The sequence below is a fragment of the Pinus tabuliformis genome, chromosome 8 (assembly GCF_031772625.1).
Source record: "Pinus tabuliformis cultivar Carrire ecotype Pingquan chromosome 8, CPIR1, whole genome shotgun sequence".
NCBI classification, from domain to species: domain Eukaryota; kingdom Viridiplantae; phylum Streptophyta; class Pinopsida; order Pinales; family Pinaceae; genus Pinus; species Pinus tabuliformis.
Window position 1 is genome coordinate 1,775,717,791 of NC_142294.1, and position 25,319 is coordinate 1,775,743,109.

Consider the following 25,319-nt stretch of genomic DNA (forward strand, 5'->3'; position numbering starts at 1 on the left):
GCTAGTCTTATTTAAGGGTAGTTCTAAAATCCTATGGCTTCAACCACAATTGGATAAAATGGGTTATGGCACTAGTCACCACGACTAGTTTCTCCATACTACTTAATGGTGCTCCTTCAAGACTCTTCACACCCTCTAGAGGTCTAAAGCAAAGGGATCCACTCTCACCCTTCCTCTTTGTTCTCATGATGAAAGGGCTTGGTAGAGCATTAAAATAGCTAATGCTGAAGGAAGACTCTAGGGCATCAAACTCACCTTGGATGGAGTAGCAAATACACATCAAAAATTTGTGGATGACACAATGTTGCAGGGCTTACCCACTGTCAGGGAAGCCAAAACGATTAAACAGATTTTCAACGATTTTGCTATGGCTGCTGGCACAGAGGTAAGCCTCAACAAATCAAAAGTTTTTTTCTTTAACACTAACATTGCTATTCAACATAATATCACCAGAATTCTTGGGTTTCAAAGGGACCAACTACCTTCGAAGTATCTGGGCATACCTCTCACAGATAAACCTCTTAGTAAGGAAGTGTGGGAGCCAATTGTAAATAAATTGCAGGAAAAGATCCGAAAATGGACATGCAGGTCTTTAAATTTGGCGAGGCGCCTTGTGCTCACACAAGTTGTACTGCAGGTCATTCCCATATTTATGTTCTCAACTCTTCCTGCTCCTAAAGGAGTCAAGCAAAAGATTAGGAGCATACAAAGGGACTTTCTATGGGGCAAAGGAGAGGTAAAAAAAAAATTGGCTTTAGTAGCATGGGACAAGATCTGTAAATCCAAGAGCCACGGTGGCTTGGGGCTTCATGATCCGGAAACCATCAACAAGGTCTCGGGAGCCAAACTTTGGTGGAAATGGATCAAGGAAACGGCTACTCCCTAGGCTAAGCTATGGAAGGAAAAATATGCAAAGAATTGGCAGGAGAAAGATCACATCATAATTTCCGGGCACATAAAGGGCTCCCACATTTGGAAGCTTGCCTAGGACAATAAAAGTATTGTTCAACAACATAGTTTTTGGGATATTCGAGCTGGGAACCTAGCACGATTTTGGGAGGATAACTGGTAGCAGGAACCCAACTTGTACAAGGATGAATTAGCAGCTCTCAAGAATGACACAGATAACAAAGGTCTACTTATGGTAAAAGACTTCTGGGACCAGGAAAGGAACAATGGAAAATGGAGAACTTGGAAGTATCTAGGCCATAATGAAAAGAGTCTTATGAGGGCCTAGGTAGACTCTCTTACCCAGGATCTAGATTATAGGAGAATTCTGGTATCCTCCTTGCTTGACCAACTAAGATGGGAAAAGAACAACGAAGGAAAATTTAATCTCAAAGAAGCTAAACAAGTAGTAACAGGATTTAAATATCCTAATCTTGATCAAGTTTGGAAGAATCTTTGGCAGAGCCTCCACTGGATGAAAATAAAACTGTTTATTTGGCTAGTTCATCATAGGAAAATCTTAACATGGGAGAATCTCCTGAAAAAAGGATTCATTGGACCTTCCAAATGCTACCTTTGTGACTCACAATAGGAGACGATGGATCACCTTCTTAACCTCTGCCCATTCACTTCCATCGTGTGGGAATGGGTGGCCTCAATCTTTAAGATAACTGAAAGGGACAGACTCAGCATCTCCAATACTTTGAAGAATCGGAGGAAAAACTTCTTAGGGAATGAAATTATTAATAGAGCTTTGACCCTGGTTCCAGGCTTTGTCATCTAAAATGTTTGGGAAGAGCATAATAGTCGAATTTTCAAGAACAAAGCAAGAAAGCCACAACACATAATTGACCAAATTTTAAGGAAGCTCAAAGACACAGTTAGTAGCCTGTTGAGGACACTTCCTAAGGACCCTCCTCTGCCCTAAGATGCAAGTATTCTTCTACATTTGGGTCTTCAATCCATAAGCCCACAGGGCATTATCAAGGGAGTGAGCCAAATAACTTCAGATATAAACATTTGGAAGCCTCCTCCATATGGTTTCTTAAAGGTCAATATAGATGGAGCATCTAAGGGAAACCCAGGGTTAGCTAGTCTTGGGGGTGTTATAAGAGATGAACAGGGTCAAAATAAGAAAATATTTCATGGCCACTTGGGAAAGACAACTAATAACATGGCGGAACTCATGGCCCTAGAGCAATGCTTGGAAATATTGGTGGATTCAGATTCTCATAATGTCATCATTGAAGTAGATTCAGAACTGATTATCAGAGCAGCCAAGAAAATATGTAATGGTACATCACCGGATAAAGTGTCGAAACACTGGAGGCTCTCGCAAATATTTCACCGTATCTACTCCCACCTGCAAATCCTAAAAACTATAAGCTTTGTCCATGTGAAAAGAAAATCTAACATGGTAGCAGTTCATTTGGCGAATGAAGGTGTGATTAAAAATGAAAGGGACACCCGGTACATCTGGGAGTTGATACCCCCAGGCAAACTGTTAGAGGATTGTCCAGGTCAGACTGCCAAAGATATGGAACAATGGGAAAGGTTGAGATCAAAGGAGGGAAACGAAGGAAGTAGGGACGTAAGGACAAATTCTGGAAGTGTGGCAGGTTCGTCACAGTGATTCAATGGATCAATGGATACACAGTGATTCAATGAAAAGCAGAGAAAATTGGGTTTAAGCATAAATCCATCGTAAATCCATCCAAGGAGCGGGAAGCATCTGAAGGGTGCATCGACGATCATCGCTCGGCGGTAAAGCGTGAAATTCCTTTTGCTAGGAAGTGGTTTCTTATACCACAAGTGGTATTTCGGAAGGGGCATAAGTGGGAACTGGTATTCAGAGGATGGCTTCCGATTCCACTCGGCAAGCGACACGTAGCAGCGAGAAGGAAGAGGATACCGCTTTTCGGGTGGGTATTCCTCGAGCTACATGTCCACCTGAAATATATGTAGACCGTTGGATCCACGAAGGGATGATCAATGGTGGAGGGTCGGATGCACCGGGAATGCAGACCTGCCTTTTTATGGTCGCGAATGTAATTATTTTGAATTCTGAACTTTTAGGTAGTGGGGTCGGGTGTTTTTTTATATTATTTTACCTGGGTTAGCCATATATACCGATTGTGGGGTTGGTTCCAAGTGTTAAAGGTTCAAGCCAATTCTGCTTCAGTTAGGTCATGTGGGCCATTTTTTGGTAAACACAAGGAAGTTTGGTTTACCTTGTAAAATATGTAATGTAACTATTTCGGTTAATAGAAAGATCCACTCTTATTTGACCCAAAAAAAAAAAGAGGATGTCATCAATATTGGACTTTAGGTTGCAAGCAGTTAAGCAAAGTTTCGATTGGGGCAATGGAATGGTACCGTAGAATTTTAGTTACTTCACCTCCAAGGAAATGTACAAATTTACTCCGATTGGTACATCTTGTTGAAACCCAATAAGGAGACTCATAAAGAAAAGAAAAATGAAATAAACTAAAAGTACAAGGAAAAGACAAATGAAGTCAGAAGAAAGAAAAAAGAAAGTTGTTAGAGTCATGGGAGGGAAAGTTAAATTAAAAAATTTTGCATAGTGAATTTAGCCATGTGAAGTAATAATCAAATCTATCATATGGATATAAATGGCATCAATAATAATATATTCTTTAATTAAATTAGTTATATGGTTACATCAATATATTATTTTTTGTGTTTAGCCCAGTGATATAAAAAACGTTGGGCCTCCCATAGTTTTGACTACCAACGTTTACCATAAATCTGCACTTTCTCTTTGGATTAATGCTCAGACGCCCTGAAGTTTATACCAAAGCTTGTAATGGAGAGGGTTCCCATACCGCACAGACCCAGTCCATTAAAATCAGTGGAGGAGATAGTTTTATGACCATTTCTCAGTTTGGTAGATAAGATGAAACTCAATATTCTGATGGAGAGGTATGAATTAGGGCACCTGCTCAGGCAAGGGACATTTGCCAAGGTCTACCACGCCAGAAATTTCAAGACAGGCAAGACCGTCGCCATTAAAACATGGATAAAGAAAAGATCCTCAATGTTGAAATGATGGAGCATATTAAACGTGAAATCTGGGTTATGAGATTGGTCCGGCACCCAAACATCATTCGGCTCTACAAAGTCATGGTGACCAAATCAAATATTTATATCATGATGGAGTACATTAAGGGCGACAAGTTGTTCGATAGGGTTGTTTACAAGGGGAGACTGAAGGAAGAGGAAGTGCGGAAGTATTTTCAACAGGTGATAGGAGCGGTGGATTTCTGCCACATCCGGGGTGTGTACCACTGGGACTTGAAGTCAGAGAACATTTTATTAGATGTCCATAGGGACGTGAAGATCTATGAGTTCGAGCTCAGTGTGCTGCCTGAACAGTTCATGCAGGACGGCCTTCTGTGTATGGCATGCGGCATGCCGGCCTACATCGCGCCGGAGGTCATTATCAAAAAGGGATACGACAGTGCCAGGGCCAACATTTGGTCATGCGGGGTCATACTGTTCGTTCTCATGGCGGGCTACCTGCCGTTCCAAGACACGAATGTGATGGCGATGTATAACAAAATTTTCAAGGGAGACTTCAAGTGCCCGCCCTGGTTTTCCTCCGAAGTTCGAACGGTTATCCTTTGGTTGTTAGACTTGAATTCGCAGACGAGGATCACTGTAGTGCAGCTGATGGAGGTCCCTTGGTTTTGGCAGGCTTGAAGTGTTCGCAATATGAAAAAAATGTCAATTTCAGCTCGGTCTACTTCACCCCAAAGCCGACTTATCTCAATGCCTTCGACATCATCTCCCTCTCGCCAGCATTCAATCTCTTAGGGTTGTTCAAGGATGGGGTTGTTAAGGAGGAGGAGGAGTCAAGGTTCTCGTCGATTCAGTCGGCATCGTGCATAATGTCGAAGTTGGAAGAGATCGCCAAGCTATTCCGGTTCAACTTCAAGAAGTCAGAGGACTGTAAGTTGAAGTTACAAGGCTCCGAGCAGGGGCGGAAGGGGCCTTTGTGTTTGGATGTCGAGATTTTCGAAGTCACGCCCTCGATCTTGCTGCTGGAACTTCGCAAGATAGAAGGGGATATGTTGGAATACAGTGAATTATATAGCCAAAATCTTAGGCCGGGTCTCAAAGACATCGTGTGGACATGGTACAGTGACAGTGAGCTGAAGAAATAGTTGAGAGCCAGTTTAGATACTGGACATGATGACTCGACTTACAAGAATTTCACTTTTAAATGGTTTGGTTTTTCTAGCAGAGGTATATATATTGGTCTCCAGTTGCACTTATGTAATAAAAGGCGATATAAGTAATTAAAAAACCTACGATGTAAGGGGCCTTTGTGTAACGACCTGCAATTCCATCGATGTGTGACCACGACCGGATGGAGAGGGCACGCGATTGGAGATGAACGAACAACATTCCGGCATAGGTGTAGGCTCGACTTGGATATGCGATAGACTTATAATGAGCATAAGGGAGGGCGAGCTAGAGTATATATGCGTGGAGACACGGCTTGAAAGATGTTAAGTCCGACCACACTTGGAGACAAAGGCCGACATGAGGTTAATGGCTTTTGCAATGAAGTGTGGGCGTGGGGAGGTCGGCTGGGCAAGCCACGACCTCGCCCTATGGTTGGTATATATTAGTATTGCGTGGAGCTCATTTGGACAAGCTCTCAACGCAGAAACATCTTCGCTCAAGTGAAGGAGAGGCGCAGAACTAGAAGGTGGACGCACAAGAGATAGAGGCACAGTTTGGAGATGCGCCCGTTCTTGGCCAAGGCCGCACGGAGTTAGCCACTTGTCTTGGTTTTGGGTGAAGGGTGCGAGCAGGGTCGCCCGCCAGTTGGAGTGAGGTGTGCACGGGTTTGTGGCACTCGGTTTGTGCGATGACTTGGCACGGGTTCTTGGGTGACTTGGGTGAGCGCCCGCCCGTCGTGCAAGTGTGCACGGTGATTTGGTGATGTGTTGAGATTGTGAATGGAGGTGTGTCTCGGGGAAAGGCGCTCGTGTGTGGTGACTTGGAGGTGCGTCCAAGTTGGGCATACAACATGATCATGCGACGAGGCGAATGAAGGGTTGGTGAGTCATGCGGCGACCGTGCAGAGATGCCAATGAGCTAGGCAACCGAGTTTGCCGAAGATTGTAAATTTGGCTAAGTATGAAACTTGGGGTTTCCAAGTATACTTGTAAAGCTTTGTAACTATTGTAAAAGATTGTATAATATATTATTTAGGCAGACTCATTGTTCCGGGAGTTGCCCCTCCCTTTATACTGTGCAATTGTGTTCTTCATTTATAATTGTTGATGATAATGAATGTGTATGGGTGTTCATTGGTATAAAGGATAACATAATAATACTTGGTTGCAAAACACAAACTAAGTAGGAGTAAGTGGTTAGGCGTAGTCCACGAACATAAGTATTGGTGAAAAGAAAGTGTTCGGTGGTGCCGTACCTCGCTAAGAGCGGTTGAAAGACTACCGCCAGGTTGGGGGCATGATAGGTGGTATCAGAGCTAGTCTGAAGACTTGGAGAAGTCTTGCAAGAAGCTAGGTGAAGCAGGTGTGTAGACACTTGGAAATTGAAGATAGTGAAGCAGGTACTTGCAGGTGAAGGAAGCTGTTTCACATACAAGTGGAACAAGAGCTGGTTCAGGTTGCAGGCATCTTGGTGAAGCTGTTGGATGGTCGAAACTAGATTGCAAAGAAGAAGGAAGCTGTTAGCAATGGCAGCTGAATCTCAGGCTGGGTCTAGTCACGGTACGAAGGATGCTACTATGGCACTTACGGAAAAAGTGTTGGAGAAGATGGAGGACTTGGAAGCTTTCTGGACTAAGAGGATGGACTTGTTCAATAAGGAGAAAGAGGCCAATTCGAAGATGAAGGAAGAGCTCGATGAACTCCAGACTCAACACGAGTACACTGATCTTATGTGTACACAACTTGAAGTAAGGTTCACGGAGGTTGAAGAGGCAAGAGACCAAGGTCTTGCAGAGATCGTGGACTTGCGAAAATCTCTTGACGAAGCCAGAGATGAGATTGCGGTGTTGAAGAAGGTCGTGAGGCATAACTCAAGTGGAGGAGTGCCTCATGTGAAAGTCAAGGAACCAGAATATTATGATGGTACAAGCAGTGCAAAGACTCTTGGAAACTTTCTATGGGACATGGAGCAGTACTTAGAACAATTGGGTCTATCTGATGATGAGATGAGGGTTAAGGTAGCTGCTCAGTTCTTGACAAGGGATGCTAAGATGTGGTGGCGAAGGAGGATGGATCAGATTGCCAATGGTAGTGCTGGTGACATTATTTCGTGGGATGAGATGAAGAAAGCTTTGCAGACCCATTTCAGTCCTCAGGATGAAACGTGTGAATCAAGGATGAAGATTAAGTTCATAAAGCACATCGGGAACCTTCAGACATATCAACGGGAGTTTGCAAGTGCGGTTCTGGAACTTCCTAACATGGCGGGAAGGGACAAGGTGTTCAATTTCATTATTGGCCTGAAGCCTTGGGCACGCAATGAAGTGAAGAGGTAGAGGATTAGAACACTTGAGGAAGCTTTTGCTGTTGTGGACAGGTTGGTGGAGCATTATGATGAGACTTCTGATGATAGGAAGAAGAAGTCCGATAAGCCGAAAGACAAGAAGAAAGAGGATGCTTCGAAATCAGATGATAATTCGAAGACGAAGAAAGCCTTGAAGTGTTGGATATGTGCTGGACCACATACGGTGAAGAATTGTCCTTCTAAACCGAAAGTGGCTACGATTGCACAATCTAATACGAAGAATGAAGAAGCTTCTGTGGGGATGATGCAGATACTTGGTGTTGTTGCTGCTACATAGGTGGTCTCTCGGAGGGATCCTGAGAGGAATAGTTTGGAGTATGTTCAGATGAAGGTTGGAGGTGCTGATATACTCACTATGGTGGATAGTGGGGCCTCTCACAACTTCATGGGTGAAGATACTGCGAGAAGAATTGGGCTGAAATTTGTACTGGTGAAGGCACAGATGAAGACAGTCAATTCTCCTCCTGATAATGTTCTTGGTATAGCTAAAAAAGTGGACACAACACTAGGTGAGTGGACAGGGAAGGTCGACTTCACTATAGTGCAGATTGATGACTATGAAGCTGTGCTGGGAATGGAATTCATGAAACAATTTGATGCTATGATTGTTCCACATTTGAGGAAGCTATACATTTACGATGGAAGGGAAGATGTACCCATTGGTGTACCAACCATTGGAGTGACAAGGCCTGATTGTAAGTTGGCAGTGATGCAAATGGAGGATGAGAAGCGGATGGAAGACATGAGTAAGCGATTGTCTATGGTTGAGACAAAGCTTACCGAGCAGTCGTTAGTCATCATGACACTTTCAGATAGTATCTTGGATTTGTCAAGAAGGCTAGAATTGGTCGAGGATGATGATGATGATGATGAGGGATATGTGAGGCCGAATGTCTGGGGGGAGGATCGGGTCACTTATCTAAGAGGATGGAGATAGAAGATCCTGACAGATGGATTGAGATGATTACTGAGGGTGAGCCTTCAGGCTCTACCCCATCCACATCTTCTTAGATGACAAGAAGATGGGGCTCATTGTTAGCTGCTCATGGCAGTGTGTCCTTAAAATAGATTGAGCAGGTATGGCAGACGGTGCAGGGACGACTTAGCATCAAGCATCATGACATGTTGCACATGAGATGGAGTTTCCATGGACCTGAGCATGGGTGAGATTCTTGGGGAGTCCGGGATGTGGCAGAATCCGAGATAGACCAGTGAAGGCATAAGGATGTTCACTCTCATGGCTTGAGCGTGACAGTTGGATTAGCTACCCAACTAGTTCAAACATGGGGTCTGGAAGTGCACGGAGAGATGCTGGCAATAGGCAGACAAGGAGGATAGTTCACAGGATGACGACGACACATGGTGGAGATGGAGTTCTACATATGTTGCAGAGATGTTTGTAGTGTGTGGAGAAGTTGACATCATGGACCAAGGACGAGACAGATATTGATGTTGATCTTGATGGATGGCTACCAGGATGGTATGTTGTCGAGGACGACAATGATTTCAGGTGGAGGAGGATGTAATGACCTACAATTCCACCGTTGTGCAACTGCGACCGGATGGAGAGGGTGCGCGATTAGAGATGAACGAACAACGTTCCGGCATAGGTGCGAGCCCGACTTGGATATGCGATAGAGTTATAATGCGCATAAGGGAGGGCGAGCTGGAGTATATATGCATGGAGACATGACTTGAAAGATGATAAGGCTGACCACACCTAGAGACAAAGGCCGACATGAGGTTAATGGCTTTTGTTATGAAGTGTGGGCGTGGGGAGGTCGGCTGGGCAAGCCACGACCTCGCCCTACGGTTGGTATATATTAGTATTGCGTGGAGCTCATTTGGACAAGCTCTCAACACAGAAACATCTTCGCTCAAGTGAAGGAGAGGTGCAGAACTAGAAGGTGGACGCATAAGAGATAGAGGCACAGTTTGGAGATGCGCCCGTTCTTGGCCAAGGCTGCACGGAGTTAGCCGCTTGTCTTGGTTTTGGGTGAAGGGTGCGGGCAGGGTCGCCCGCCAGTTGGAGTGAGGTGTGCATGGGTGTGTGGCACCCGATTTGTGCGACGACTTGGCACGGGTTCTTGGGTGACTTGGGTGAGCACTCGCCCATCGTGCAAGTGTGCACGGTGATTTGGTGATGTGTTGAGATTGTGAATGGAGGTGTGTCTCGGGGAAAGGCGCCCGTGTTTGGCGACTTGGAGGCGCGCCCAAGTTGGGAAAACAACACGATTGTGCGACGAGGCGAACGAAGGGTTGGTGAGTCGTGCGGTGACTGTGCGGAGGTGCCGATGAGCTGGGCAACCGAGTTTGCCAAAGATTGTAAATTTGGCTAAGTATGAAACTTGGGGTTTCCAAGTATACTTGTAAAGCTTTGTAACTGTTGTAAAATATTGTATAATATATTATTCGGGTCGGCTCATTGTTCCGGGAGTTGCCCATCCCTTTATACTGTGCAATTGTCTTCATTTATAATTGTTGATGATAATGAATGTGTATGGGTGTTCATTGGTATAAAGGATAACAAAATAATACTTGGTTGCGAAACACAAACTAAGTAGGAGTAAGTGGTTAGGCGTAGTCCACGAACATAAGTATTGGTGAAAAGAAAGTGTTCGGTGGTGCTGCACCTCACTAAGAGCGGTTGAAAGACTACCGCCAGGTTGGGGGCATGACAATTCAAGTGCCCACCCTGGTTTTCCTCCGAAGTCTGAACGGTCATCCTTCGGTTGTTAAACCTGAATTTGCAGACAAGGATCACCGTAGTGCAGCTGATGGAGGTCCCTTGGTTTTGGCGGGCTTGAAGCATTCGCAAGAGGACAAAAATGTCAATGTCAGCTCGGTCTACTTCACTTGAAAGCCGACTTATCTCAATGCCTTCGACATCATCTCCCTCTCGCCAGCATTCAATCTCTCAGGCTTGTTCAAGGATGGGGTTGTTAAGGAGGAGGAGGAGTCGAGGTTCTCATCGATTCAGCCGGCATCATGCATAATGTCGAAGTTGGAAGAGATCGCCAGGCTATTCCGGTTCAACTTCAAGAAGTCAGAGGACTGTAAGTTGAAGTTACAGGGTTCCGAGCAAGGGTGGAAGGGGCCTTTGTGTTTGGATGTCGAGATTTTCGAAGTCACGCCCTCGATCTTGCTACTGGAACTTCGCAAGATAGAAGGGGATATGTTGGAATACAGTAAATTCTGTAGCCAAAATCTTAGGCCGGGTCTCAAAGACATCGTGTGGACATGGTACGATGACAATGAGTTGAAGAAATAGTTGAGAGCCGGTTTAGATACTGGACATGATGTCTCGACTTACAAGAATTTCACTTTTAAGTGGTTTGGTTTTTCCAACGGAGGTATATATATCGGTCTCCGGTTGCACTTATGTAATAAAAGGCGATATAAGTAATTGAAAAAACATTTAGGATGATAGGTTGCGGATTCTTCGTGTATTTGGAAATGATGAAGGGCACGAAAACATAATGACATAATGGAAATATAAAAAGCTTTCATGTTTTCTTTTCTTAATTTCATAATCAAAATATAAATTAGCATACTCCTCAATGGGAGATTGGAAGAGGGATCAACTTTGAATGGCAAGTTTATATGATCAACTTGGAAGGGTAGGTTTATATTTTACATTGGAGGGTTATATTTATTTTAACTTTTCTATGTTTGATAATTTTATTTCAAATTTTATTTCCAGTATGAAATTTCTATGCTGATAATTTTAAATAAATTATATTTTTGGTATGAAATTTGAAAATAATATTTTTTTTTTTTCTTTTATGTTGATAATTTAAAATAGATTGTTGTTTTGTATATTTCACCTCATAAATGTAGAGGTAGACCTTAATTATGCAACATCGCCTATGTTGCTCCCACAATGCTGGGGTGTTGTCAACTCTTATTGAATGTCATCTTTTGCACATAAATTTTATAAATTCATTCGACACGTACTAACCTCCATTATCACTCCTAAGAGCCTTCAACTTCTTGCCTATTTCTTTCTCAATGAGTGCCTTGAATTCTATGAACTTGGAGAAAGTATCATCATTCTTCTGCATGGAGAAGATCCAGCACTTTCGTGATAAGTCATCACTAAAAATGAAAAAATATTTGTGCCTAGCAGTGGAGGCTATCGAGAAAGGTCCACAGAAATAAAAGTGGATCCTTTCAAGGACTACATGTGCTCTGCTATCCTGATCATGGAAAGTGTCTTTTGTGTACTTCCCCATGGTACACCCTTTTCATGTATCTTGCTACTCTAGTGCTCCTCTAGGGAGGTTTTTTGTTATCTATTGCATGATTTTCAAAGCGCCATGATGCAAATGGCCAAGTTTTCTATGCCAAATTTCACCGATATCGTGGCTCTGCACCTTCTTTGCCTTTGTGCTCAATGCAACACAATCCTCCACATCTAGCTTGTACAAGTTCTTCACACGAGCCTCGTTCTGCTTCACCTGTCTCGTGGTTATGTGCCTCAGGAATGTTTTTCCTTTACTAAAGAACACATCATAACCACGGTCTTCCAAAACTGCAACAGAGATGATATTTTTCTTTAGACCTAAAACAAACATCACATCCTTGAGTCTGAGAGTTGAGCCCGTTTCCCTCTGAAAGGTGACTATACCAATCTCGGTTTTGTTGTACCTTCCATCATCTCCCATCTCGATGTGCATCTGGAGATCTTTCTCCTCCAAATCAATGAAAAATTCTCTATTCCCCATCATATGGAACGAGGCATCGTTGTCCAAGTACCACACGCTCCCCATCACTATGTTGGCCATGCATGCTATGAGATTAAAGTCAAGCTCGAATTGTTAAGCTACAGCTTCACATGTTGTTCCTCCCGAGGTCTTCTTGTGTGGAAACTTCGTGGCATAGTGCCTGAATTCAAGATAGTGAAAACACTTGATTCTGGACAAGTTTCTCTTCTTGCCCCCTTGACTAGATTTTTCTTTGGATTGGGATTTATTCTCTTTTATCTTCTTTTCCTTTCCATCCAAGGCATAGTTTTCTTCATCTTCGCCCTTGGATGAAGTCTCATCTCTAGTTTTCTTCATCTCTAAATCAGGCCATAGGCATTCCCAATTTTGTAGTTTCTCCCTCCCATTCATCGAATCTTGGTAGTTGTGCCAACTCTTGGGAAGGCCTAGAAGGACTAGGTTCACCAAATCATCTTTTGCGACTATAACACCAACTTAACCAATTTCATCATGACATTATGGGAACCTACTCAAGTACTGTAGAATAGCCTTGTTCTTCTACATCTTGATATTTCAAAGTTTATCCTTGAGTGCCAGCTTCCTATGGTCACTACTATTTTCAAACAAATTTGCCAATGCTTTCCACATTGCATACATAGTCTCTTTCTCATGGAAATTTGAGACAATATAATCTTGTATTCCCTCCAATATGATTCTCCTCACCTTGGCTACACACTTATTCCATTTTGCTAGATCTTGAGCATCATCTGTGAATTCTTTCAATCCATTATCTTCTAACACTGCCTCCATGCGGTCCTTCCAAGTAACATAATTCAAGCTTCCCTTAAGGGAATACTCGAGTATTAGTCCATATAAATCCATCCTTCTAGCTCTGAAGAATTGATCCTACAAATCTGATTCTCTTGCAATCACAACTTCGAAATTTCTGCTCTACTACAACTCCTGCTATGATACCATGTAGAAATTAATGTGTAGATTTGAAACTACTGATGAAATTTACTAAATCACAAGATTTGAACCTACTCTACTACTATACGGAAGTTAATTCACAATCTAGAATACAAATCATATACATGCAAAAGGAAACATCATACATGCACGAAGATTTATCTAGGGGAAAACAACTACTCAAAACCCCTTCCTATCTATATTGCAATAATCAGAGAATAAAGATGAACACATATGTTTTCTCAAGCCTGAGCACAACCTGCAAGTGTATAGTATATCCCTTTGCCTGACTGACTAACCCTAGAGAACACTTAGCCAATTTTCAAGCCCTCCAAGCTCCTATTTTCTTGTGCTTGTCCTTGAGGAAATTAGCCCTATTATTTAGGAAATTCCCTCAATTGGATTGTGCAATTACTTTAGGTCCTTCCTTTGACTACATGCACCACCTATACACATTGGAATAGTCTACAACTGATAATACATTGCCTTGGAATCTCCATCTCAACTGGGTAACTTGAATTCTCTGCATGCATTAGTTATTTTAGGTTGATTGATTAGTTAACTGGTTGATCATTGAGTGTGGTTGAAGTTCCACTTCCACAACTTGACCTCCACTAGTTCTTCTAACAGTTAGAACTAGTTTAATTGACCATAACTCAATTTAACTGAAATAGATTGCTACAAATTAGCAATCAATCATACTAAACTGAACTCAAGCTTCCCCAAATCGAGTTAACTAAGTTAAATGAGTAGCAAGTTCCATGTCACCTCAATTAACTACCTCCAATATTTCTGTTGAAATAAAAATTCAAATTTTCTCTAGTTTGTCCAAGGAAAAGTCAAACTGAGATTTTTTTGCTGCATTTTCAACAATAGTGTAGACAGTTAATCACCCACCCTTATTTTACCAATATTCATTGGTTCTAATTTGATATTGTTTTTAAATGAATAGGATTGGTGTGAAAGAAACATAAAAATAAACATCTAAATATTGAACACAAATCTAGTCAAACTAAAACATTAGCTAGTAGCGAAACAAGTTATCCGAGTACTTGTTATTAAGAACTTGAACAATGTCGTGACTACACATGGATTTGCCAAATAAATTTTGAAAAACATTACATATTATTATCCACTAATTCATGGTGCATGAAGTTGATTTAGGTTAGAAGAGGGACTCCACACTCGATATCAACCATTGATTACGATGGAATGATCAGAGGTGCCAAAAATAGTCTTGCAAACTGCACATCAAATCATCTATAAAGCAGTTTTTCCAAAGCTCTTTTGCATCTCAGTATTAAATAAAACAAGTTCACGTCGACATAGTAATGTAGGTAGTTAATTTCCCACCTTTATTTCACACCCAATATACATGTAAACCAAACTTTTCATACCCCAATCTTTAATATGACAAAAATGCCAATTAATTGATTAATATATAATGTTGTGTGGGAGGGAGGTGTGCAAAGGGGAAATGTATCCAGAGGTACGAACATTGTAGATGAAAGTTTTTGTTCCTTGTTATGGACACTTGTTCTCCCATACAACACTTCTTACTCATACGCATTAAAAAGACACTTCATCTAATATTAGATAATAGTTATTTAATTGACAAATGTGAAATCGCAAATGGACTTAACATTCAGGAAGCTCAAATAAAACAAGCCCACGTCGACATAGTAGTAGGGACAATTAATTTCCCATGCTTTATATCAGACCCAATATACACGTAAACCAGAATTTTCATGCCCCAAACTTTAATAAGCCTAAAATTGTAATTAACTGATTTATATGTAGTGTTGTGGAGGAGGGAGGTATGTGGGAATGTATGTGGATGTACGAAAAGTTACCAAAGAAAGTTTCTGTTCATTGCTCCACACACTCATTCTTCCATACAACATTTCTTCCTTACATGCATTAAAAAAACATCTCAGTTAAAATTGTATCATAAGTATTTAATCCACAAATGTGAGATCACAAATGCATATAGTACTCAGGAATCATGAATACCAAGATTCGTTGTTTCTACTTTGATATAATTTTTAAACAATCAGAATCATCGAACATAGTTTTGAAAACCACACATTGTATCATCGATAAAGTATTTTTGCCACATCACCTTTGCATCTCCATATCAAATAAAACTATCCCACTTCGACATAGTAGCAGATTGAGTTAATCACCCACCCTTATTTCACACTTGATATACACTTAAACCGAACTCTTCATGCCCCAAACTTTAATAAGCCAAAACTGCTAATTAATTGATTAATATGTAGTTTTAAGAGGTATGCAAAAGAAGTGTGCAAAGGGGAAATGTATGCAGAGATAAAAAACATTACCAATGAAAGATTTTGTTTCTTGCTCTGCACACTTGTTCTTTCACACAACATGTTTTTCCCAAACACATTAAAAATACACTTCATTTAATATTGGATACTAAGTTTCTACTTAAACTTAAAATAATTTCATGTATGAGGAATAAAGTTCTCTTTGCACCCTCATTCGCCCACAAATACCCCCTCTTTCACACATCTTCATTCTGTGTATATTCACGTCTCCATACACACGTTCTTCCGCACAACTGAATCTATAAAAGTTTACAATGAAAGAATCTTAAAATGAAATGAGAGGTAAATGCACTAGGAGTCCCTATGTTGGCATCAGTGTCAATGTTAGTGTCAAAGCACTCATCGATGGAATGCCCCCCACCTCACGTTTGTAAAGTACCTGCTTAGAGCACTATGTTAGAGCGAATGTCAGAGCAGTGATTGACATAATGACCATTTACAAAATTATTCTATTTTTCATTTAAAAATGATTATCAAGTAGTGACAAATATCGAAATTAAATAACCTTCAACCAAGGGAATTATGTCACATCAAGGCTCGCTCAACCAACTAAAAAGAAATAAGATTCTAAAAAATTAGGAAAATATTTTCAATTTACAAAAATCTTGGTTAATAATATGAAAAAGCCACAAAAACTAGACAAACTAATCAAAAATCAAGGGACTTTGACCACAAGGCGAGTGTTATAATCCCTAGTAAAACAAAGATTAATAAATGAACGATGTCAATTAATGTATCTTGATAAGTGAATGAATTAGGATTTTTGAAATATGTGATTTCAAAAGATATGATCTAATTTACTATTATCAAAGATTACTTCAATTAAAATTAATCGTCAAATATTTTACAAATTATTTTTATTTATTTTTGAAGAAAGATAAAATGAAATCATATTATCTAATTTATTATTATTAGAGATTACTTCAATTAAAATTAATTTAAAATTGTGAAACAAACTATTTTTATTTATTTAATTAATAAAAAATAAATGACTTTATTATTTATAAAGAATAATCATTCAAACAATTGATATTGTTGAGTTTGAATAATTATCAAACAATTGATATTGTTGAGTTTAAACTCTATAATTATTATTGAATTTGAATAATCATCAAACACTTGATATCGCTGAGTTGGAACTCTTCATATAATGATGTGAATAAGAACACTACACTTTTGTAAAAACCAACAAAAGGAAAAAGATAAATTAAAAACCATGTTTCAAGTTACCAAACTATTTATAAATTTCTTTGAGTTGTTTGGTGTGGAAAATTGTAAGTTCCAAAATAATAAATTGGGAAAGAGAATAAGAATTTAATTTACGTGAGAGCCCTTTTGTTAAATGAAATTCAATAATATATTTATTTTTTCAATGTGTTCGAAAATTATAATCTAATATTATTATAATATATTGAAATATTATTAAATTATAACAAATTTCATGACGTTGGACTTTTGCGAAACGATATGTGGTTTTTGAACGAAACCTTAGCATAGTTATGGTGTGAAAATGGAGATTCCCGTGAACCTGGGAGTGGAAGCAGGGTGAGGGGAAACGACAATGTTGTTGGCAGACCATGCACGAAGCTTCAAATTTTTTTTTAACTGTGGCGTTTTGGAACCACACTTGGTCACGCGAAATTGCCGGGTTAATAGACAAGGGGATAGAACGATGGAGGTAGTCGGTGGAACAACTGGGCTAGTGTCTGTTGGAGGGTGTTGTCCATAGCAGAGCATAGGGAGAATGAAATGGTGAGAGTGATAATGTCGTTTTTTGCATGGACGAGGAACTTGTTGATTATTCCTCAGATACAATGGAGGCTTCCCAAATATGGGTGGATGAGCCACATCAACACCAAACTAGGGTTTCACTAGAGCCACCCCATGAACCAGAAGTCTAGGTTGACGCTTATATTTCAGAGCTGGTTGATGTGGAGGGTTCCTTAAATGCCCTAGGGTTTACTCACTCGAGCTCAACTGTGAATGCATAATTTCTACAACTACAGGAGGACCAAGATCATCTGATTCTGCATATTCCATCGACATCAGAACTACAATATTGGGAACTCAAGCAACATGGAAAAGAGACAAATGTACAGGGTGTGTCATTTGTGGCGGGTGGGGGAATGAGCGATTATGGGGCCGACACATATGGTTCTGTCAACTCAGGGCATAACGTACAAGGCTTAACAGGAGCTGACACCCAAGGCTCGAGACCTCCTCTCGCGACGCGAACATTAGGATGTTTTGTTGCAATTCCTCGTCAAGAACAAGGTAATGAGGACACTAGAGCTTTAGACTCAGATGAGTATCAACCTGTGGAGGATGATCAAAACCTGGTAGACCACTCTCAGAGGCCAGGGGGAAAGAAAAAATAAAAATGTACCAAGGTGTGTGAGCAGGGGTGTTTGCTGGTATTTGGAGAAGGAATCAGTATGGCACAAGCAACCATCATTGAGAGCACTGTGCTTGTCGGTAGGGTTCAAGGTTGGAATTATACCCCTGCTTGGTTGAAGCGATGAACAATGGAAATCTGACGTCACTTGCTAGACCAGCTGTCAGATGTTCTTACCATGACGAGAGGCTAGTTTGCACTTATATTTCCGCAACGAGACCAAGACAATTGGGTCCTATCCAAATATTGGCATATCGAGATGACTTCGGTTCTCCTCAAGAGGTGGTCACCACTATTCAACCTAGAGAAAGAGAAATTAGGGGAACTTCTAATATGGGTTAGACTCCCTGGATTGCCACTACAATTTTGGTCGGAAGAGGTCTTCAGGTGCATGGGGGACGACCTAGGAATCTATCTCGACCATGATAGATCATATATGGAAACAGGAAGTTTAGCCATTACCAAGATTCTAGTACACCTAGATGCTAGAGAGGGTTTAGTTGAGAGTTATCGGCTTCAACTCAGGGAGATAATAAGATGGCAGATCCTCGATTATGAAGGGATCCCATTCCGGTGCAGAAGGTGTCATGAGGTGGGGCACTTGTAAATGGATTGTCCGCTGATTACAAATATGCATATCGAGCCCCCGAGAAGATTTGTTACTACTGGTACTCAGACACAAACAGATGTTGATTCGACCTTTGAGTAGAACATAGCAGCGGAACCCCAGAGGAGGCAGAGGGTGGCTTCGGAGGATCTTCATCATGCGGGCACCGGGACTCTTGATGCTCGGGTCACTCTATCATGCTCAAATGGACTTGAAATGCTACCGGGTACTCTTAATTCCTCTCCTCCCTCTTCTCATAATTTTATGAATTCTGGCATTGCTATGTTATCTTTAGTAGCTTCAGGTTTGGGTTTAGATGCATGTAAATTGAGTCCCATTAATTGTCCTATTGCATTGGCTCCCCCCACTGATCTGGTTATTGTACCTACCATTACCTTGGATTCTCTCTCAATTCTTCCTGATAGGGAGGATTCTTCTTGCAATAGCTCTCATAGGTACAACCTTAGATCTCAGGCCCACCCTAGACCCCTCACTTTCGGATTGGGAGAGGACCCCCCCACTAGAGCTCAGAAATTGCCCAGGGGAAAACGATCCAATATTTCTAAAGCCATCCAAAGAGTGGGTTTCGAGGTGGCGACCGATATTCAGATTCCTATTGACCAGGTTCTTAGAGCACAAGGAAACCCTGATTGGGTTAACCCATGAGGTTCCTCTCTTTCAATTGCAGGGGTTTGGCCAGCCTGGACAAGAAACCAATGCTCAGAAGACTATTAGGCTCGATTAGGATTGATGTATTACTGCTTCAAGAGACATTGGGAGAAGGGGGCATTATCAACACTATTTTGTCGAACATTCTCCCAGGCTAGATTTTCCATACTCTGGATGTGAGAGGGAGATCCGGGGGATGCACTTTGGGTTTCAATAACAAGACTATCAAGATCAACAATATTTGGGTTGGTGAAGGATTTTTGGGGGCTAACATTACAGCCATTGAAATTGATGTACCTCTCAGATTGATAAATATATATGGACCCTATCATAAAAGGGAGGGATTTTGGGATAAGTTCATGACTACATCTTTTATGAATAATGAAAATATCATCATAGGAGGAGACTTGAACTTCTCCTTGGGTCATGCCGAATCATGGGGTAATAGGGCACAGACTCACCCCTTGATGGAATACTTTGAACACCTGTTGGACTACAATAACCTCATGAACATTGACTCGACCAAGATTCTGCTGACTTGGCAGAATATGAGAACAGGTGAGGATGCACTGGCTAGAAGATTGGATTGTTTTATTATTAAAGCACCTCTCCTGGAGAAGCTGGAAAAAATTAGCCAATGGGTGGGATCGGGGGGTATCTCTGACTACTCCCCAATTTATTTGGAAATTATGAATTCCAATTAGAAGCCAAATTCCTCTTTCAAATTTAACTCGACATGGCTTGTAGAAGAAGACTTTCACAAAATAGTTATGGAATCCTAGATTCACTATGGACAAGACAACAACTCCACACCAACTGTGGTGATTGCCAACAATTTAGCTCGAATTAAACTCAGGACTATAAGTTAGGATAAAATATAAAAAGAGAAGGGATGACACTACTATTCAGAAAATTGAATCCGACATATTGGAGATGGAGGGCTCTGGCATTGCTAGTTATTCATCTATGGAAATTAAGGAACATCTGATAAGGTTGGAAACAGAAAAGATTTTCCTCTTGAGACAACAAGAGGAGACATGGAGATTGAAGAGGAGAGCTATATGGCTAAAGGATGGGGATGAAAGTTCAAAATTCTTTAAATAATGTGCCAGGGGGCGGAAACTAAGTAATACAATTTGGAATTTAAGAGACCATACTGGAAGGGAAGCCGATACTTTCAATCAGCTTGTCGACGTGGGTATTAGACATTTCTCCCATATGTTTAGGGTGCCTAGAGAAGCTAACATTACAGAGGTACTCCACATAACAAGGACATTACCTAGATTTGTAGAGGCAGAGGATATCGAGACACTAACGAGCCGGTTACTTTGGAGGAGATCGAAGCGGTTCTGAAGTGGTTTAAAAGAGATAAAAGCCCGGGACTCTATGGTTGGCTTATGGAATTCTTCCTTACCTTCTTTGATCATATTCGTGTTGATCTCCTAATTGCAATTGAGGAATGAAAACTTTTGGGGAAGACGCACAAGGGGTTCAATTCGACTTTTATTACTCTCATACTCAAAGATGATATCCCTCAATCATTTGATGATTATTGTCCTATATCCTTATGTAATTGCATATACAAAATTATATAAAAAATTATTGCAATTTGTATCAAGCCTATTTTATCCAAGATGATTTCCAAAGAACAATTTGCATTTCTCAATCGCCACCAGATTCATGAAGCCATTGGGACTACACAAGAAGGGATCCACTCTATTAAGCTCAATAATTCTAAGAGTATCATACTCAAGGTTGACCTATCAAAATCATTTGACAGATCTAGTTGGACATACCTTCAGCTTATTCTGACCCATATTGGATTTCCTCGCTCATCCATTAAATGGATTATATGTTGTTTCACATCTGCATCATATAACATACTCATTAACGGGGCTGCATCTGATTTTTTCCATGTTGAACATGGACTAAGACAGGGGTTTCCTTTATCACCCCTATTATTCCTCTTGATCATGGAAGGTTTAAGTATATTTATATCAAAAGCTCGTATGGAAGGGTCATTAGGTGGTGTCAAGATGACATATGTCTCCTATCTTTCGCATCTATTATTTCTAGATGAAGTACTTATTTTTTAGATGGTTCTATCTGTGATACTACTTACTTCAAGAATATTCTATCCTTGTTTTGTAAAGCTACAGGTATGGAGCCAACTTCAACAAATCCACCATTATCCTGGTGTCCTCTTAACAAAATGAGAAAAGACATGCACTTCATCATTTTTAATTCATTAGCCAAGAAATGGATGGAAGACTCAAATATATTGGCTTCAGGCTCAAGTCAAACGATTATTGCATAGCGGATTGGACATGGCTTATTGCAAAAATCAAAGGGCGTATCAACATATGGCAACAGAGATGGATTTTCAAAGCGGACAGACTAACACTTATAAAATCTAACCGTTTCATTGGGGTACTTGAAGAAGCTCATATTAGGATTATTATTCAGGAGGATGAAAACATTTGGGCTGCAACATCACATGATTGATACACCCCCCGGGATGGATACACTTCTATCATATCAGCACAGGAACCAGTGGAGGCAATTTGGTGGTGGTGTCCGCTATGAAAGCTTAAGGCACCAAAAAAAGCTCGTCTATTCATGTGGTGTATACTATCAAACAGAATTCCCATGGAGAATAACCTAAATCGTCGTGCCTTTCATGGACCTCCATCTTGATGTTGTATTTGCAAAGACCGAGGTGAAGATATCGATCATCTATTCCTACACTGTCCAGTGACAAGTCAGGTGTGGCTACAGATTACTAGCTCCCTTAACATCATGCACAGATGGAATGGGAATCATTTATCAATTGCTTGGAAATATTGGTGGAATTCTGCAGCATCATAGAAAATCAAGAATCTCCCTCTGCTAGTTTGCTGGGGTATTTGGATGGTTAGGAATCGATCTATTTTTCAGGATGCTCCCATCCAATGGACAACTACATGAAATCACATTGCTGCATTATATCAATTGATTCCTGAGGAACTGACAACAAAACCCGCTCGTGTCATCACTCCTGAAGTTATTGATAAGAACCTCCCTTGGGCATATTTTGATGGGTCGGCTCAAGACACTAGATGTGGGGGTGGAGCTGTACTTCACATTACTGAATCACATGTTTTCAAGCTCAAAATGGGATTGGGGAGAGGCACCAACAATTTTGTTGAACTCAACAGTCTCATACACCTTCTCATTTTTGCACTGGAACAAAACTACAACAAGATTCAGATATTTGGGGACTCTAATCTTGTTATAAATTGGATCAACTCTGCATCTCATTGTCACGTGCACACACTCAGGGGTTTACTGGATGAAGTCATCACTTTAAAATCACATTTTGATTTTATTGTATGCTCGCATATATACTGGGAAACGAATTTGATCACTGACATTCTTTCCAAGGAGGTCGCGCAACAACACAGGGGACAGTGAATATTCAAGAATTCCGGGACTTGGAGATCTATCAATACTTCCATCAGCCATTCATTGAATTGGTTGGGGTAGAATCCAAATGATTTTCCATGATCATTTGGCGGCTATAAGCGTTTTTCTGTTTTTATGTTTTGAACTATATGAACAATTTATATTATTACTTGTATATATTTATGTCTTCTGTGTATATATAGATGGTCTATATGAACATTGCACTGGATAGAATGGCTTGGTCCATTTATGAGATTTTGCATATTCATATGCAAATGATACAACATATAATTTTCTTATTGCTAATAAAAAGTATGATTTTTTTCTTGGAAAAACAAAATTCATAACCAAAAAGAACTATGACAATTAATCCATTTTCCAACTAAATTGTAAATATCTTATCATTATCCAAACATCAAAGATAAAATTTATGTTTTCATTTTTAACCTTTTTTTAATTTGATTTCATTTTTTCTTTGATGAATGTTATGTTGGTGCCATAAACAAAAATATGTCATAAAAATCCCCTTTTAGGGATATTTTGGGTTTGAATTTTCTTTTTTAAATATTTTGAGTTCCATATATTTTGAAATTTTAATTTTTTTTAACCATTTTATTTTGTATATTTAAAATTTTTGTTTTGGAATTTGTTACGGTTGTTTTTTATTAAAAAAAAAAATATTGTAGATATTTATTTTTATATATTTAGTGATTATTTAATTTATATTTCAATATATATATATATATATATATATATATATATATATATATATATTTTAAATTTATTTATACATTCAAAAATATATTTTAAATTAGAAAAAAATTTGATCAAAAAAACTATTTCATTTATTAATTAAGTTCACCTATTCTTAATTTTTTAGGTATCTATATCTTAATTTCCAAACTCCCCAAACAATATTATTTCTTACTACCTTAATTTTTTTTCCTTTTTTAAATAATTATATACAATATTTATACCCAATTAATTATAAAACTGCTTATTAATATTTTTTAATTAAAATTCTATTTATATATGTCATCTTTATATTTTTTTTATCTAACAATCCTTTAATATATCATCTAATTTTTTTATTTTTTTTATTTCTGATTCTAAAATTTTATTTATCATTTTTATTAACCCATTTTTACGCCGTAAGGCGTTCCCTTCTGAAACCAACTCTCCTTTGAGGTTACGTGTCCATTTGTGAGGGCTTGATTTAGTTGTTAGACGATTAAAATTGTTTGAGCCATCAGATTGATTCCACCGAAACGTTATCGGAATCGCAACTGACAGATCTCCATTGTTGAGTTGAGAGTTTGGTAACAATTTATAGAAGACGGTTCAACTATCGGGACTCTGTAATGTCGATCAAAGCGGCGGCTTCACCACAAAACTGCTTCCTTCCCCGAGCACTTGCTCGAATGTATCAGTCCCAATCTTGCTCAAGTCCTCGTCTGTGTTTCACGGCAAACACAGAGGTTTCAAGTTCAATTCTCTGCGATGTCAATCCTTGCAATTCACAGCTGTTTCGAAGGACCTCTCGATGCAGGCGGGGAACGGATTCCTAAAGCCGAATGTTGTTGAGCGCAATGTGGTTCGTCTGGGGTTGCCGAGCAAGGGTCGAATGACACCATGCAGGCGGGCAATGGGTATTGTGGGTCTCCTCTATGGCATTTGGGTTTCTGAGATTAACAATCCATACTTGAGGTGGGGTGTGAAAATCCCATAACTTCAAGTCATAGAGCTATTGGCTTTGAGCACCATGGATCCCTTAATTATGAAAAGTATGGAGGCAAAGTTAGACAAACTACCCAGCAAAGAAAATTTTCAGGCTCCTGATCTGCGCAAAGCATTCCAAGTAGGTATGCTTTTCTACCCTTGGTACAGACTCCAGAGTAGAACACTGGAGATCCTCAATTTCAAATTTCAATCCCAATTATTTAAGTATTATTTACTGAACCGAGTAGAGAGAATTTCATACTAAACCCACCGCAGTAAATTTTACTTGAAGAAAATGCTGACCCTCCGACTGCTCTGTCTCTTTATATTGATATGGGAATCCCAATTTCTCTCACCTATTAATCTTGATATGCATGCAGACTTTATTCAAAGGCAGATCATTTAGAGAGTTTACCAGTGGAGCTTTGTCCGGGGCCATGGCTAAAACTGCAGTGGGTCCTTTGGAAACTATCCGGTAACTTTTCTTCATTCATTCTTCGTTTTATTCAGAGACAAGATGAAATGTTTTTAATCTTTTTATTGGAAATGTCAAGTTGCATTATGCAGACAACATGGTGCTTACTCTATAAAGTCCAAGATCCTACTGGAAGTTACTGCTTAGTAATGGGCAAAATGGAAAGAAAAACTCTTATCTTTTTTTTCAATATCTATTATTCTTAGTATCCATTTGGGGGTTGGGGGTGATGGGAGGAGGGTTGGGTTCCAGACATTTTTTTTGTTCCTGTTCTTACTGTTTTTTAGGTCTAGGGCTTCCTGAAATTTATAAAGCCTTTTGTCTCTTATTCATTCTGATTGGTATGAAAGCCCATAGGGTTTGCGTCTCCCCAGGATGCAGAATGATTAAGTTGGCTCACTAGTGAAAGCAATAAGATTTTGCTACTCGAGTTAGTTCTAGAACATATATATTATTC

The 25,319-nt window shown here is 39.9% G+C and overlaps 1 protein-coding gene and 1 pseudogene across 1 annotated transcript; both read left to right on the top strand.

The window, feature by feature from the left end:
- Positions 1 to 3,865: 3,865 nt before the first annotated feature.
- Positions 3,866 to 4,671, top strand: LOC149243288 (CBL-interacting protein kinase 18-like; annotated as a pseudogene).
- Positions 4,672 to 24,327: 19,656 nt separating this feature from the next.
- LOC149243289 (putative mitochondrial adenine nucleotide transporter BTL1) lies at positions 24,328 to 24,902 on the top strand. The gene is made up of 2 exons (XM_089367787.1): positions 24,328 to 24,526; positions 24,768 to 24,902. Exons 1-2 carry the CDS (start codon positions 24,431 to 24,433, stop codon positions 24,864 to 24,866), a joined length of 195 nt encoding a protein of 64 aa, XP_089223913.1. The 5' UTR covers positions 24,328 to 24,430; the 3' UTR covers positions 24,867 to 24,902.
- The last annotated feature ends 417 nt before the right edge of the window (positions 24,903 to 25,319 follow it).

Excerpts from the sequence above, each read along its gene's own strand:
- LOC149243289 (XM_089367787.1), top strand. The coding sequence starts at position 24,431 with ATGGATCCCTTAATTATGAAAAGTATGGAGGCAAAGTTAGACAAACTA. Across the intron at positions 24,527-24,767 it reads ATCTGCGCAAAGCATTCCAA|ACTTTATTCAAAGGCAGATC; the intron begins GTAGGTATGCTT and ends ATATGCATGCAG.